Source organism: Cottoperca gobio, chromosome 2, assembly GCF_900634415.1.
Source record: "Cottoperca gobio chromosome 2, fCotGob3.1, whole genome shotgun sequence".
In the NCBI taxonomy this organism is placed as follows: Eukaryota; Metazoa; Chordata; class Actinopteri; order Perciformes; family Bovichtidae; genus Cottoperca; species Cottoperca gobio.
The window spans coordinates 740,939-757,365 of NC_041356.1; the positions used below are offsets into that span (position 1 = coordinate 740,939).

The 16,427-nt window shown below is 44.2% G+C and overlaps 1 protein-coding gene across 1 annotated transcript in view; it reads right to left on the reverse strand.

The window, feature by feature from the left end:
• Positions 1-10,677, reverse strand: part of LOC115021681 (muscarinic acetylcholine receptor M4-like) — a 40,533-nt gene extending 29,856 nt beyond the window's left edge. Inside the window, exon 1 of the mRNA XM_029452278.1 lies at positions 10,216-10,677. Coding sequence (XP_029308138.1) covers positions 10,216-10,270 — 55 coding nt within the window. The 5' untranslated portion in view covers positions 10,271-10,677. The remainder of the gene's footprint in view (positions 1-10,215) is intronic.
• Positions 10,678-16,427: the final 5,750 nt, after the last annotated feature.

Below are 16,427 nucleotides of genomic sequence, written 5' to 3' on the forward strand. Positions count from 1 at the left end.
TTTTTTAAAGAAAGAAACAAGACCAATCTGTAATGAGAACAGCATTGCTTTTGCAGAATTCATTGTATTAAATGGTCTACATGTTAGTAATGCCAGTAATTAACATCTGCACGGCCTGCAGACTGGTGAAAGTACACATCACATCTGCACAGCAGTGTTTCCACTGCTTTCTTGCCAGTATGTCGAACAATGGGAACGTTTTTCCGCTCACACTAGAGGAAGAAGCTGAACCTTTGTAAGTTGAACGAGCAAACTCTTGTTCGCACTACTGCATGATGGGGAAGGCAGGTATAGGACAAACAAGAATGCATTTACCTCTGGAATGTGACAGAAACAGACGGTTTAGGCTCAAAGTTTGATGAGAGGCAGAAAGTGACAGTATATATCTATTTTAGGCAACTTCATTTTTTTATTCCACTACATCTCAGACCCCAATGCATTTAGACAGCTTTAGTTACTTTTCAGATTACAGTTTTTCATCCGCTTCCTGTCCAGTGAAAAAACCATGTGTTGCAGCCAAATTTGACATGTGTGTACGTGGGTGTGGGCACCTGTGGGTACTCATGGTGGTTGCGTAGATTACATAGGGGAGTCACTGGGGAACAGTGGGGGGGAATTAGCAACTAGGAAGCTACACTGTTTTTCAATTGTGCGAGCGTGTGCAACTGCAGATGTTTTTTGTTCGGACATAAATCTAAATAAAGTGTTAAATGCTTAACATATTCTGGAGGACTTCATCTTTTGCACCACCACAAGCTGGAAAGGACTTCAAATTCCCACAAGTGGCATTTTCTGTTGATAGATTTCCACTAAATTTTGTTGAAAAACTCTGCTTCAAATGGATGGATCACCTTAATTTCCGATATGGAAGGACAGCGCTTCTGCTCTATTGACTGTGCTCCAGCTGAATCCACTTAAAGGCAAAGCTAAAGAATCCCAGTAGGATTATTTCAGAATTGTAACAAGGAAGAAATGTGGCCTTCTCACAAACAGGATACAGCTATATCCTAATACAACTCTGAATAAAGCCGTTGACAGCATCGCAATGAGTAACGTGGAAATGAATGCACCTGTCAATCAAATTGAAACGTGAATGAAATTGGTAAAAGACCAGTTAATGATGAAGTTGATGATGATGTTGATGATGAAGCTGATGACAATAATGGTCTTCAAGGTCATCCGCCTCCACCAAGCAGAGGCTGAAAGGGCTGCTCTCCTAGCTATAGCAGCTTCACTCAAAGCAAAACCGATGTACAGCGCTCCAGAGCTCATTCAGAGGTTGAGTTGAATGAGTTCATATCTGGGACTTTCTAAACACAAATCTTTGTTTGTCTTACAAGATTCCAACCCTCAGTTCAATCGTCTACCAACGGGAGGCAGCAAAGCTACAATGCCAATGGAGGCATGGCCCAAGAAAAAGTTGGACCAAAAGCTCATTCTTTAAATTACAAACCAAGCATGCCTCAAGGATCTCAGTAAATACATCACATCACACATCAGACACAGGAACCCGCCCTATATTACAAGAAAGAACCCGTTTACTTCAACCCAATGTGAACCATGGCAATCTTCTCACCATGATGGAAAGGCAAAATGGCATAAGAGCTCAGCTAGTGCAGCAGCAGTCTTCATTATCATTACCCCCAAGGGATATACAACCTTTGATGGAGACCCTCTTGAGTACAGTGCATTCATCAGAGCATTTGAGCATGGAGTGGAAAGAAAGGCTGCTAGCAGTGTAGACTCCTTGTACTTTTTGAAGAAGTGCACCAAAGGGCAACCTAGGGAGCTGGTCAACACATGCCACCTGACAGGGGATATCAAAGAACAAGAACGCTTTGGAAATGGGCAAAGAATAGCCACTGCATACATGGAGAAAGCTGTTGGATGGTCGCTAGTGAAATCAGATGACGTCAAGGCTTTGCAAGCTTTTGCTTTGTTTCTACGAGTCTGCTGTAACAGCATGGAAGACGTTACATGTTGGAGATGAATATGCTATCCAACATTCATGCTATAATGTTTAAATTGCCATACAGACTGAGGGGGAAAATTAAGAAACAGTGCTTATGATCTGCAGGAGAAGCACCACTGTCAAGCAGGTTATATTGATATTGTCATCGATGCTGATGTGGAGCTTTTAATGGGAACTAACGTTTCTAAAGTAATAGAAAAATGGAAATTTGTCAACAGCAAGGGTGAAGGACATTTTGCTGTGAGAACCCTACTGGGGTGTGTTATCAGTGGACCACTGAGAGGAGGCAATGAGACTGGGAGCAACTGTCACCATAACAGTCAACCGAATATCCATTGCTAACATAAAGGAACTGGTGGTTAAGCAATACAACCACAACTTCAATGAGAAATCAACAGAGGAAAAGCCAGAAATGTCAAGAAAAGATCTCAAGTGAGATGAAAATCATGTAATCAGCTGAACTCAACAATGGACAATATTGCTTGAGATGACCTTTCAGAGAGGATAATGTTACCATGCCCAATATCCAGCAAGTAGCCGAGCAAAGAGTCCTCTGCCTGAAAAGGAAAGAGCTGCATTTAAAGAGGAATACATCCAATTTCACGGTGACAAGCGAAGGCTATGCAGAAAGGGTGCCAGAACACCAACTGCAAGGAAAATAAGGAAAAGTTTAGTATGTCCTGCATCATAGCGTGCACCATCCTCAAAAGGAAACCTTGAGAGTGGTATTTAACTGTGGTGCAGAGCTTCAAAGGGATGTCACTCAACAGTCAGCTACTCCAGGGACCTGACTTGACAAATTCTTTGTTTGGAGTTCTCACAACGTTTCGTGAAGAATCTATAGATGGCTGATATGCAAGCAATGTATCATCAAGTCAAAGTGGCAAAACAGGATGAAAGCTTTCTTAGCATCCTGTGGTGGCCTAATACAGAAATTGACACAACATTACATGTCATTTAGCAGATGCTCTTATCCAGAGGAACTTACAGTGAACTAACTACAGGGACAGTCCCCCTGGAGCTAAGTGGAGCTGGGTTAAGTACCTTGCTCAGGGGCTCAATGGTGGCAGCCCTGGTATTGAACTCACAACCTTCCAATGTTCTGTTTGGAAGCCATACCACTAGACCACTAGGCTTGGTAAATTCAACCTTCTGGACGGACAGCACAATGGTGCTAAAGTACATTAGGAACAAAACAAAGCGCTTTGTGGCCAATAGCATCTTCGCTATAAGAGAAGCCACTGCCGTCTCACAATGAAGGTCATTGATACAAAGCTCATGAGGCATCTCGTGGGGTGAATGTCGAGTACCTTCTAACATGCAACAGGTGGCTCCATGGACCAGACTCTCTTTTAAAGAATGAAAGAGAATGGCCTATTAACATATTGGATTTAGCTTCTATCAGCAGTGATAATGCAGAAGTCAAAAGAGAGGCTACAGTGAATGTTTGTGCACATAATACAATGAACCAGCTGATAACCTACTTCTCTTCATGGAAAAAGCTAAAGACCTCAGTTGCTTGCTTTCTCCAGTTGAGAAAGATGTCGCAGTTGTTGAGTCAGAAGAAAAAATAAATATAAGCTTCTGTGTCCTGCAGTGAACAAAGTGGAAAGAGCAAAGATTTAGAACCACATTGGGTGGTCAAACCTTGTCTCCTGAAGATATTGAAACAGCTGAGAGTGCCATCATTAGGTACTGTCAACTGGACAAGTTCAGTAATTAACTGTTTTAAAAAGGAAAACATCAGGAGTAAACATTTACAAACTTAATCCAGTGCTGGAAAAGGGGATCTTGAGAGTGAGAGGAAGGCTCAGCAAAGCAGCAATGCCTGATGGCATGAAGCACCCAGTAATTCAAGACCAGCACATCTCCACTTCACATTCACGAGCACTTAGGACATTGTGGAAGAAATCACATGCCTTCAAGACTTCGTCAACACTATTGGATCACCAGTGCAAATGCTGCTGCTAGAAAGCGGCGTTCTCACTGTGTCATTTGCAGACGTTAAAAGGGAATTGATTGACAGATTGATAGATTTGCCTACAAAAAGATTTCAACCTGATCTCCCACTATTAACAAATGTAAGCGTTGACGTTTTGGCCCTTCTGAGATTAAGGAGGGCCGCAGCCTCATCAAGCGATATGGAGTTCTCTTCACCTGCATGGCCAGTTTGTCAGCGCATTTGGAAATGGCATACTTATTAGACACCAGTTCTTGCATCAATGCACTGCGCAGGTTCATTTCCAGAAGAGGTCAAGTATCACACATCAGATCAGATAACGAGTGAAGCTATTTCTGCTCTAAACCACAAAAAAATTCTAAACTTATTACTTCAGTCTGGAGTGATATGGAGCTTCAACACGCCTGCTGCATCACCTCATGGCAGAGCATGGCAAATAATCATTTGCATAGTCAGAAAGGGGCTGAACTCAATACTATACCAACAAAGTTTGGATGATGGAAAGACTGAAAACTCATCTGTGCGAGGTGGAAGCTATCTTGAATGATCGTCCCATCATCAATAACCCTAGTGTACCCGGTTCCTGTTCTCCCCTGCTGAGCTGTGGCAGATCCCTGACCCTGCTACCGTGCTGTGGCAGATCCCTGACCCTGCTTTCGAGCTGCAACAGACTGCTTTTCCCTGCTGAGCGGCGGCAGTTCCCTGTTTTGGTGTACCCTGCTGAGTTGCAGCAGATCCCTGATTTCCCCGTTTCTCCTCTGTTACCCCCTGCTGAGCTGCAGCAGTTCCCTGTTCCTGTTCCCCTTACAGAGCTGCATCAGTCCCCTGTTCCGGTGTCCCCTGCCGAGCTGCAGTAGTCACAAAATCATCCTGCTGAGCTGCAGCGGTTCAAACTTCCCCCTGCACTCTCCTGGCTTCGTTGGTGGGCCCGCCTCAGCCTTAGTCCTCCAAAGGGGCCTTTCCAACTCCTCCATCGTCTCCAACCTCCAGCTCTGCTCTGTCCGTCTCGTCATCTTCCTGCCCTTCCCCCAGAGCAGCTCCGCTTTGTGTGTTTTCCTGCCTTTTGTAATTAGTTTGATCCTCCTGTGTCTAATCACCCTGCTGCCCTTGTGTCTTTGCCTGCCTTTTCCAGCTGTGTCAAATCAAATCAAAATCAAATTTATTTATATAGCCCAATATCACAAATTACACATTTGTCTCAGTGGGCTTTACAGACTGTACAGCACACTGTGTCCTGTTCTGTGTATACATATATACCTGTGTGTCCCATTGTTCCTTGTTGGTTCATTGTCTATGTTTCTTGGTGTGGTCATGCCTTTTGTGTTTATCCCTGCGTTGATCCTGGTGTTCCCATGTGCCATTGTGCCAACCTGGTTTGTCCTGTTTTCTGTGGCCTTGGCTTGCTCCCTCAGTTTTGTATTTGACCAGTGTGTTGTGTTTGGCTCGCTTTTTGTTTGCAACCTTCCTGTTGTGTGTACTGCACTTAGGTCCTCTTTTTAAACACACCATAACAACACCAGTTGTTTTTTTTACAAAATTACAAAATTAAACAGTTTAAAAATTTAAGAATTGAAAAATGTAAACAATAAAAAAAAAAATCTTATTTCTAAATTGGTTTGGCCTTTTTGAATCTATTGTTCTGCACTTAAAATGATTTCACCTATTTGATGCTAATATAATTGCAAGCTTCTTGATGTTCGGAGTTGTATCCTCATGATGCACTTGTTGTAAGTCGCTTTGGACAAAAGCGTCAGCTAAATGAAACTTACATATTTTTACTTCAGGGAAGTTTAAAATGCAAGACTTTAAAGGTAAGATATGCCACAAGTTAAAGTCAAAACATTAAAACAATGTCATTATCAACAGAGTGTGAAGAGATAACAGTGTTGACGTTATGTCAAATACGTCTATTGCGTTGCAGAGATATCTACTGAAGTTAGCATGCTAACAGCTAGCAGCGCTCCATCCAGTCTGTAATACCAATTGTTCCTCTAGAGGTGATAGTGAGTCAGTGTAGCTCCAGTCTGCCCTCAGTGGGAGAAGAAGTGCAGCTGCCTGACTCTCTTGTAAATATTCCCCCCGGCGGGCTGCTCTCCTGGCTGCTCCGCCACCGGGAAGACGAGGCGAATATGCGGCCGTTTCCTAGATTCTGCCACTTTGGATTTAGTCCAATAAACAAACTAGCATAACGTTACATCCACAGTTAACATCAGTGCTCCATTAAACACAGATGATCAGCTCCACCTGAAGATTATAAAACAGCAGAGTTTTCTGACCGGAGATCAGAGTTTGAATTAAGTTGAGTATTCTTGCCCTGCTGACTGACTGACAGGCATTACACATGAGTAAATGTAACACACACTATAAAGAATAAATTAGAATACAATAAATATGATGGAATAAAACTACTAAAATATAAACATTACAGATTGTATGGACCCAGTTTAGAGGTAAAATACTGCTCCCTAGTTCTTTGGAGCAGGCGGCTTGGAATTACATGTTGAATCTTTAACTTTAACCTTATCCTATTGAGCCTGTGGTGTGTGTCTAAACTATCAGCGAGAGGGACTAGGCTATATTTTTGACCAATGCTTGCTGTGCTTTAAAGTGGACTCGTTTTTGTTCGTCAAATCGCTCTTTGAAAATATGTGAAAGGCTGGTGAATATTTTGCTTGTCAGCCAACGTTAATATGAACAGACAGTAAATATGATTATCCTTGGCTAAATTACTGAAAAGCATTCTAATCAATCAATTCACATGTCCTTAATTTTTTTATCATCCCCTCTCCGAGGAAAGACACTTAATTTAACTGCCGCTGTTGGTGTCTCATTTTTATGAACTCCTTGGTCATTAAGCACATTTTAAAGTCCGCATAATACCATTACTTAGTCCCCCTGCATTTACCATTTAAAAAAATGAGAGTGCAGTATAGTGACACACTTATCAGGGGTGAAAAAGGTGGCAAGAACATTTAAAAAAACAAATAATCATCTTTGCTGAACCCTCCCGAGTCCACCAGTGCTGACAGCTATGCTATTGTTGGAGTCAATAGATCATTGATTTCATACCCTGAAAACTGTCATTTACATTTATAAAGATAGGCTACATAATATGAAGCTGATACATCCACAAACGCCATATGGTCAAATGTTATTTATTTATTTAAAATGTAATAAAGAGAACCTATTTCAGCAGAGAACAAACATTGATTGATTGAACATCTGATGTTTCTGCTCCTGTCTTGTAGGCTCCGGTAAACTACGCTGTGTTGTCTTTGAGCTGCAGGCTCTGGTAGACTGTCCATCTATCCATCCATCGTCTACCGCTTATCCGGGGTCGGGTCGCGGGGGCAGCAGCTCCAGTAAGGAACCTCAATCTTCCCTTCTCCGGGCCACATCCTCCAGCTCCGACTGGGGGATCCTGAGGCGTTCCCAGGCCAGTGAGGAGATATAATCTCTCCACCGAGTCCTGGGTCTTCCCCGGGGTCTCCTCCCAGCTGGACGTGCCTGGAACACCTCCATAGGGAGGCTCCCAGGTGGCATCCTTACTAGATGCCCGAACCACCTCAACTGACTCCTGTGCTGCAGTAAACTGCGTTGTGTTGTCTTTGAGCTGCAAGTTCCGGTAAGCGCCTGCAGGCTGTGGTGAGCTGCAGTCTGTCATCTTTGAGCTTCAGGCTTGAAAAAAACTTCTCTGTGTTGTATGAGCGGCTGTGGTCTTTGTGCTGCAGGCCCTGCTGTGTTATTGTGAGTGTTGTCGTGCTTTCTTTTCTTCAGACGCGAGCACGTGGAGAAATTGAAAGCTAATTTTTTTCGATTTCCGATTTAGAATCAAAATCGTGACACCCCTACCAGCCAAACACAGAGGATTCATCAAACTGTTTTAGTTAAGGAAACTAACGAACACAGTCAACAACAACCACCACAAGAAACCACCATCACAGAAAGTGATCTAAAGCTCATCCCAAAATAAATACATAGTATTAATGCAATCTTTAATGCTGGCAAACATTTCATTGTACTGGTAATAAATAATAGTGTAGCATAGTTCAGTGACAGCAAGCACCCTTCATTTTTTCCAAAAATGATTATCATAACAACGCCCTCTAGTGGAGCCTGCACTTTAGGTTGTTATAAATTACTAACACAGTTGGGAAGCAAGACTGCAAATAATCTTGTCAAATCAACATTAACCATTAACAAAACCATGTATCTGTGTGTATCTATATCCATACATACAATGTACATCCATTCCCTACACCCACTAGTGATAGGAAGCCTGTTCAAGCATATATTAGGCAACAGGGACACCCCCCCCCCCCCCTGCAAAGGTTGACACATTCATTAACTTTGTGTACACACAAACACACATATCACAGTAGACACATTGGTTGCTAAAATACGCAAACACGCATTTTTCTTCCTACAGTATTTGCATGTTCTCATGTGTACACACCCACATCCAAAAAGATTTATCCACACTCATAACCATACACACACACACGCACACACACACACACACACACACACACACACACACACACACACACACACACATACACACACACACACACACACACACACACACACACACACACACACACACACACACACACACACAGCTTTACACCACAGGGATCTGTCCTCAGCAGGAGCAGGGATGTAGATAGGATAGAATTACGCGAGCAGAAGTAAGAGAGGAGAACAGAAGAGCTGCTGATGGAGGGGAGGAGACAGGGGAGGAATCAGAGAAAATAGAGTCGAGGGGGAATGTTACATCAACCCCCCAATGTTTTATCGGGAACTCAGCGCTGTCAATCATTCCATCGTACAGAGTCTCGCAGCCCCTTCCCTTCCGTAACCCAAGTATTAATTCATTCACGCAGCCAGCTGTTTAGTACATGCAATGTATAAAATATATACGACCAGGAAAGACGTGTAAATATGTACATTATTGACACTTTCAATTAAATACATGAGATCTATGACACGTATATATTGGGTGACAGGAACAATTGAAACCTGTGACAAACTTTAAATTGCTGTTAACACTGAGACATCTCTGTTCTACACCCATACACTGTAGGGTGTGTAATATTTTTGCTTCTCCATATAGCATGTGTAAATTATTTGGAGAAATTGTATTAATACGTTTCAGTATCATGCAGTGCGATATGATCTATCGCCCAAACTACTACAGTAGCAGTCTCAGCAAAAAGAAAAAAACAGTCAGTAAGTATCACCGTCTGGTCATTAAATGTGTTAAATGTTTATAAATATTTAAAATACTAATATTTATTTCCCACATTTCTCTCCTCCCCCTCCTATGTGTCTCAGTATATTTCCTTTCCAGGTCTCTCATCACACACACACACACACACACACGCACACGCACACACACACACACACACACACACATACACACACACACACACACACACACACACACACACACACACACACACTGTGGGATCCTCATAACATGTCAATTGATGCAGATTTGAGATTTGCAGAGTCTTTATGACATCACATATAGAGTTTCATATATTTGATCATTTGCATAGCCAATTTGTACACGTTTGGACAATTATCTCATATTCTTCTTCTCTCTTTTCAAGCCTCGTCGCTTTTATATCCCAGGAAAGACATGAAAAGAGGAGAGGAGATGAGAGGAAAACGGTAAACGGAGAAGAGCGGAGTGGAAGGAGGAGTTTATTCAGCCTTTCTTAATCTCTGAAAAACCTCTTTCTGTTCGTCTCCTCTCACTGTTTTGGTTATCTCCTCCTTCGCCCCTTTCTCCTCATCTTCATGTTTCCTCCTGTGCCCTGAGGAAAAGCTGCTGGTCTCAAAAACAACATTTCAAACCATTTAGATTTGGTCGTGAAAAGGAAACATTCTTTTTTTTTTATGTGAATATCAAATCACTTACCTGCTGATCCAAGTGCATTTTATTGGTCAGTTATTAATTATAAGGATAGGAAAATGTCTCAATTATTAACTATAATTAAAAAAAAATTACACTGTGTTTACTATATATATATGTATAAATATTTACATTAAAAAAAATATTAATCAAATAAATTCTGAGTGTATATTTGGATTTTGCTTCACTTTAATCTAAACTAAACTCTCCTCACTTTACACGCATTTTTAGAATGCCGTAAATCAGTTAATGTGGTTGTTATACTGCGAGCATATACTTGACGGGCCGTCATTTATTTTAAATCGTTTAAGGTCAATTAACAAATAAAAATAAAAAGAATGAATTGATGTTTTCACTCACCATTGAAGTTCCAGAGGGGCCGAAGCACCCCAAATCCGTTACTGTCGTTACTCATGTTGCATGATGGAGCACCGACAGCTGTCGAACTGAAGCGTCTCTCCGCTTTCACTCTTCTCCACTTTCCTCTCTCCAAGTTTTCCAGCAGCTCTCGCAGCGAAATTCCTTTCCGTAGTCCTTTGATCTCTGTATCCCTTTATTTCTTTATTTCATCCTTTCCTTCTGCTCTTCCGACTTTACTCTGTGTTGTTGATGCTCTGCTTGTTATGGTTTCTCTTTCTGTTCTCATATCAACCAATCTGTATAATGCAGTTGTGCCTCTCTGGGGGTTAGAGACTGTGTCAATCAGCCGGGTTAAAATAGGGATGTAAAATAAAAGACATAAGCCTGATCACTTGTGCTTCTGAATAACTCAATGATTCTCCCGAAAATAGAAATCTGGCCGCTCAGCTTCTCCCGCATGGTTTCACGCGCACCAGAAGGCGTTTTCGGATTTTCGGGGGGGGGGGGGGGGGGGGTGGAGCGAGAGTGAGATAAAGAGAGAGAGAGAGAGAGAAGGAGACGAGGGTATGGAAGCGAGGGTTATAGGGTCGAGAGAGAATAGATCGCTGGGGAGGATCTGATCTAGAGGTAGAGATAGCGCGAGACAAATATGTTTCTGCTTCGGAGCTTAGAGAAATTCGCTCCGTCGGCTCGCTTTGCTCGCTCTCTCTTTTCTCTCTCTTCTCTTCTGCTTTCTCTCGCTTTCTTTCTTTCTTCCTTTCTCTCTCTCTCTCTCTCTCTCTCTTTCTCTCCCTCTTTTTCTCTCCTCTCTTTCTCTTTTTTCTATCTCTCTTTCTCCTCTCTTTTTCTGCTCTCCCTCTCCTCCCCTCGGTCGCTCTCCCCTTCTCTACTACCCCGTGCGCGCGCGTCGCTCTCTCGCGCGCTAGCTCTCGCGCTCGCGCTCGCGTTCGCTCTCTCCCCACCCGCCTGCCGCGAGAGAGGATGAGAGAGAGACAGTAAAAAGAGACAGAGAGAAAGAGACTTGTGATGTCATTTCCCTCAGCCAATCCTTAGTGACTGAATCTCTGTTTAGGGTTAGGGGTAGCCAACGCGGTGCCCGCGGGTACTTGGTCGCCCGCAGGGTCTACGTGAGTCGCCCGCAGAGCATGTTCTAAAAATAGCACTAGTCACCATGGAGCTCCATTTAAAATGTGTATGTAAATGTTTTGCTGTTTTGTTTTTTTAAATCAATAACACTTGAATTATTCAGTCTAATTTAACATTTAAAATGACAATATTGAATATAGAATTTAAAAAACAAAAATGTTTTATTTATATGAACTCTGCTAAATCTCCATTTCCCTTTTTGTGGAAATGTTACGTCACGGACAGTTATCCGTTTTATATATGTTATTAGAGACATTCTTATTGACATTTATCTGTATCTAATTTCAGGAATATCTCTCACATTTTTGAGTGATTAATAAAGATTCTTCAAAAACGAGATTCTTCTTCATGTGAGAGACATTCAACATAGATCAACAATGATACTCAACTGCACCTTCTCGACATGCGACTTCGCAACCCAGGACGTATCCGAGGCTGCTGCATTCGCACTCCTCGGAAACCACACCGCCTCCCACGCCGCTATCCCTCAAGCCAGAGCACCTTCTTCCGGCCCAAAGCTTGACCGTCCAAAAGTTGACATTGGGGTATCTGGGGAGGAGTGGAACATTTTCAAGCGTCGATGGGACGTCGATGGGACGTCTTCAAGGACGGATCACAGCTCTCTCCAGGGTCAGTATCAGCTCAGCTTTTCCAATGTGCCAAGAACACTTTAGGTGACAACATACTTAAAATGGATCAGGACATCACTTCTAAAGCTCCTACAGTAGTCCTGGATGCCATGAGAACGCTCGCTGTCATCCATATTGCCACCGGCATCCTTCAAGCCGAGCTGAAATGGCACGCAATGCCCTGCCTACTGCAGCGTCAACGTCAGGTGTCTCATTCAAATGTGAGAGAGCCACCCCACCCTGAATGCAAAAAACGTTACTCACTGTACTCAGAAGGCGCTAAAGGATGGAACACCCGGCCCCACGACTCTGTATCGACTGTTACAGAACACAGCGCCGCAGATAACGCAACTACAAAGCACCTACTGCTTCTGAAGTGGGCTCTATAGTATCCCAAGTTACGCCACTGACTGGGTTCGCCGACGACCAGATGAAGCATCCCCTGGCATGGCGGAAAGCTCACCAAGGGGAGGCATAGCGTGGCGTCTCATCACAGGGACCGTGGCCCTCTACAACCAGGCTCCCTCACCACATATTCTTCAAAGGCGAATGGCGGAAAGTAAAGGCCCTCAGCCATCCGGAGGTCAAGCTGACATTGTGTCAGACTACCGTTCCTTCGGCCACCAGTGTTCTAAAATCTTGCTATCAACTATCCCAGCTCTGGCCGACTCTGGCGCGCAATCTTGCCTTTGGTCAATGGAGGGGTTCCTAGCGATGGCTTTCTCCATGAAGGACCTCATACCCGTCTCTCTAGACTTCTCGGCAGCCAACAAGTCTCCCATCAACATTGCCGGAGCAGTACTTGCACAGTACTGCATGGCAAATCGACACTGTCATTTGAGTGCATCCCGGAGAACAATCAGAAGATGAAAGATTGGCTGCTTGATCATTTCGCCTCCTCGACATTCAACACATGTCCCCACCGGCCCCTCCCCTGCATGGCGGGACCCCTGGCTGAGATTCATCTTAATGACGATGCGACGTCCAAGTCTGTTCACACACCAGCCTCCCTGCCGTTGCACTGGCAGAAGCAGGTACACAATGACCTACTAAGGGACGAAGTTCTCGGAGTCATCGAGAAAGTACCATACGGTGAGCCCGTGACTTGGTGCCACCGCATGGTTGTCACACGAAAGCACAACGACACTCCGCAACGAACAGTCGATCTCTCCACATTAAACACACACTGCAAAAGAGAGACCTTCGCCTCAGAGTCACCTTTCCAAGTCTGATCACCACCTGACCACCTTTATCACTCCTTTCGGCAGATGGCGCTACACCAGAGCACCGCAAGGTTTCCTTTCTTCAGGCGATGGCTACAACCGCCGTTTCGACGCTATCTTAACAGACTTCGATCGAAAGGAGAGATGCGTGGACGACACTATTCACTATGACAAGGACCTGCACGAACACTGGTGGCGAACCATTCACTTCCTCGCTTGTGTAGGCCAAGTGGGCATCGTCGCGGACATCGTCGCCAAAAAGTTGCTTAAGACTCTTCAGTTGATCAAAATGCAGCGCCACGTGTATTGACAAGAACAAGGAAATGGGATCATATTACTCCTGTATTAGCTGCTCTGCACTGGCTCCCGGTAAAATACAGAATATAATTCAAAATCCTTCTCCTGACTTACAAAGCAATTAATGGTCAGGCTCCAGCATGTCTTAAAGATATAATAGTACCTTATAAACCAACTAGGGCATTGTGCTCCCAGACTGCAGGGTTACTTGTAGTTCCTAGAGTCTCTAAGAGTACAATGGGAGCCAGAGCCTTCAGCTATCAAGCTCCTCTCCTGTGGAACCAGCTTCCAGTTTGTGTTCGGGAGGCAGACACCCTCTCCACGTTTAAGAGTAGGCTAAAGACTTTCCTTTTGATAAAGCTTATAGTTAGGGCTGGCTCAGGTTTGCCTTGGATCACCCCCTAGTTATGCTGCTATAGGCTTAGACTGCCGGGGGACACCTCCCTGCTCTCTTCATTCTCTTCCTCTCTCCTCCCCTCCCTCTCTTCTTCTCCCTCTCTATCTGTATGCATTTTTGCAAATGTATGTTACTAACTCATCATCCGGGGTATCATCCCCAGAGTTTCTGTGTCTCATGTGGCAGGTTGCCACTGATAAAGTTTACGTCAGGATCAGGAATCGTGGTTGCGCCTGCTGCCCTGGTACTGCAGGACACCGGGAAGCCTTTTTGACATTTTCCTGGATTCATCCAAACTTTCTCTTTTTCAACACATAATTTCTGTCAAATGTTGTATTTATACTATGTTGTTTATCCTGTACATACGACATCTATTGCACGTCTGTCCGTCCTGGGAGAGGGATCCCTCCTCAGTTGCTCTCCCTGAGGTTTCTTCCATTTTTCCCCCTTTAATTATGGGGTTTCTTTTAGGAAGTTTTTCCTTGTGCGATGCGAGGGTCTAAGGACAGAGGGTGTCGTAACCTGTACAGTCTGTAAAGCACACTGAGACAAATGTATAATTTGTGATATTGGGCTATACAAATAAATTTGATTTGATTTGATTTGATCGTGCTGAAACCCGACAAGTTCCAATTCGGACAAAGAACCGTGGACTTCGCCGGCTTCCGGATCTCTGGAGTAAACCAAGTACTTCACCAAAGGGTGCGATGACTTGCTTGTGGTTATTGATCATAAGCCGTTAGTCAAGATACTGGGCGACCGAACCCTTGACGAAATCACCAACATCCGCTTGTTTCGCATAAAGCAACAGACTCTCTTCTGGCGTTTTGACGTACATACACTCGACTATGGAGGATGAGGAGCGTGCCATAGTGGCGGTCATCCGTCGAGAGGCCAAAGAGTTCACTGCATTATCCCGGGATCGCCTCGCCAATGAGACCTTCACCGATGCCAACATTCACCCTCTGATGGACTTGATTGAAGCTGGTTTCCCCGCCGTCCGCTGTATCACCGATGGTTTTGCCGCCTTCTGGAGTCACCGCAAGTCGCTGTACATCTCCGATGGTATCATTATGTACCAGGACAGCGTCGTCATCCCACCCTCTCTCCGCCATGAGGTTCTCCAGACACTTCATGTCGCCCACCAGGGTACTTCCGCTATGGAGTCATGTGCCCGTTCAACCGTGTTCTGGACCGATACCAACGTTATCGATACATCGATATTTTAGATCGATCCGCCCACCACTAGAACAAGCCGTGAGTTAAAGGCAGCTTTGGGCAGCAGCAGTCTCTTTTCACGAGGCCGGCGGAGCTTTTCAGCCATCCCTGTGGAGGTTGGGGGCATTGAACCTGAGTGGGCGATGTTCAAAATCGTGACACCCCTACCAGCCAAACACAGAGGATTCATCAAACTGTTTTAGTTAAGGAAACTAACGAACACAGTCAACAACAACCACCACAAGAAACCACCATCACAGAAAGTGATCTAAAGCTCATCCCAAAATAAATACATAGTATTAATGCAATCTTTAATGCTGGCAAACATTTCATTGTACTGGTAATAAATAATAGTGTAGCATAGTTCAGTGACAGCAAGCACCCTTCATTTTTTCCAAAAATGATTATCATAACAACGCCCTCTAGTGGAGCCTGCACTTTAGGTTGTTATAAACTACTAACACAGTTGGGAAGCAAGACTGCAAATAATCTTGTCAAATCAACATTAACCATTAACAAAACCATGTATCTGTGTGTATCTATATCCATACATACAATGTACATCCATTCCCTACACCCACTAGTGATAGGAAGCCTGTTCAAGCATATATTAGGCAACAGGGACACCCCCCCCCCCCCTGCAAAGGTTGACACATTCATTAACTTTGTGTACACACAAACACACATATCACAGTAGACACATTGGTTGCTAAAATACGCAAACACGCATTTTTCTTCCTACAGTATTTGCATGTTCTCATGTGTACACACCCACATCCAAAAAGATTTATCCACACTCATAACCATACACACACACACCCCGGTGGTCAGGGAAGCCGTCCGACTGAAGAAGGAGTCCTTCCGGGTTATGTTATCCGCGAGGACTCCGGAAACAGTTGCAGGGTATCGAAGGACTAGAAGGGCGGCAGCTTCTGCCGTGTCAGAGGCAAAGCAGCGGGTGTGGGAGAAGTTCGGAGAAGCTATGGAGAAGGACTTTCGGTCGGCACCAAGGTGCTTCTGGAAAACCATCCGGCACCTCAGGAGGGGGAAGCGAGGAACCATCCAAGCTGTGTACAGCAAGGGTGGGACCCTGCTGACTTCAACTGAGAAGGTTATCGGCCGCTGGAAGGAGCACTTTGAGGAACTCCTGAATCCGACTAACACGCCCTCTATGGTTGAGGCAGAGCTGGAAGCTGATGGGGGATCATCGTCAATTTCCCTGATGGAAGTCACTGAGGTAGTCAAACAACTCCACAGTGGCAAAGCCGCAGGGGTTGATGAAATCCGTCCAGAAATGCTGAA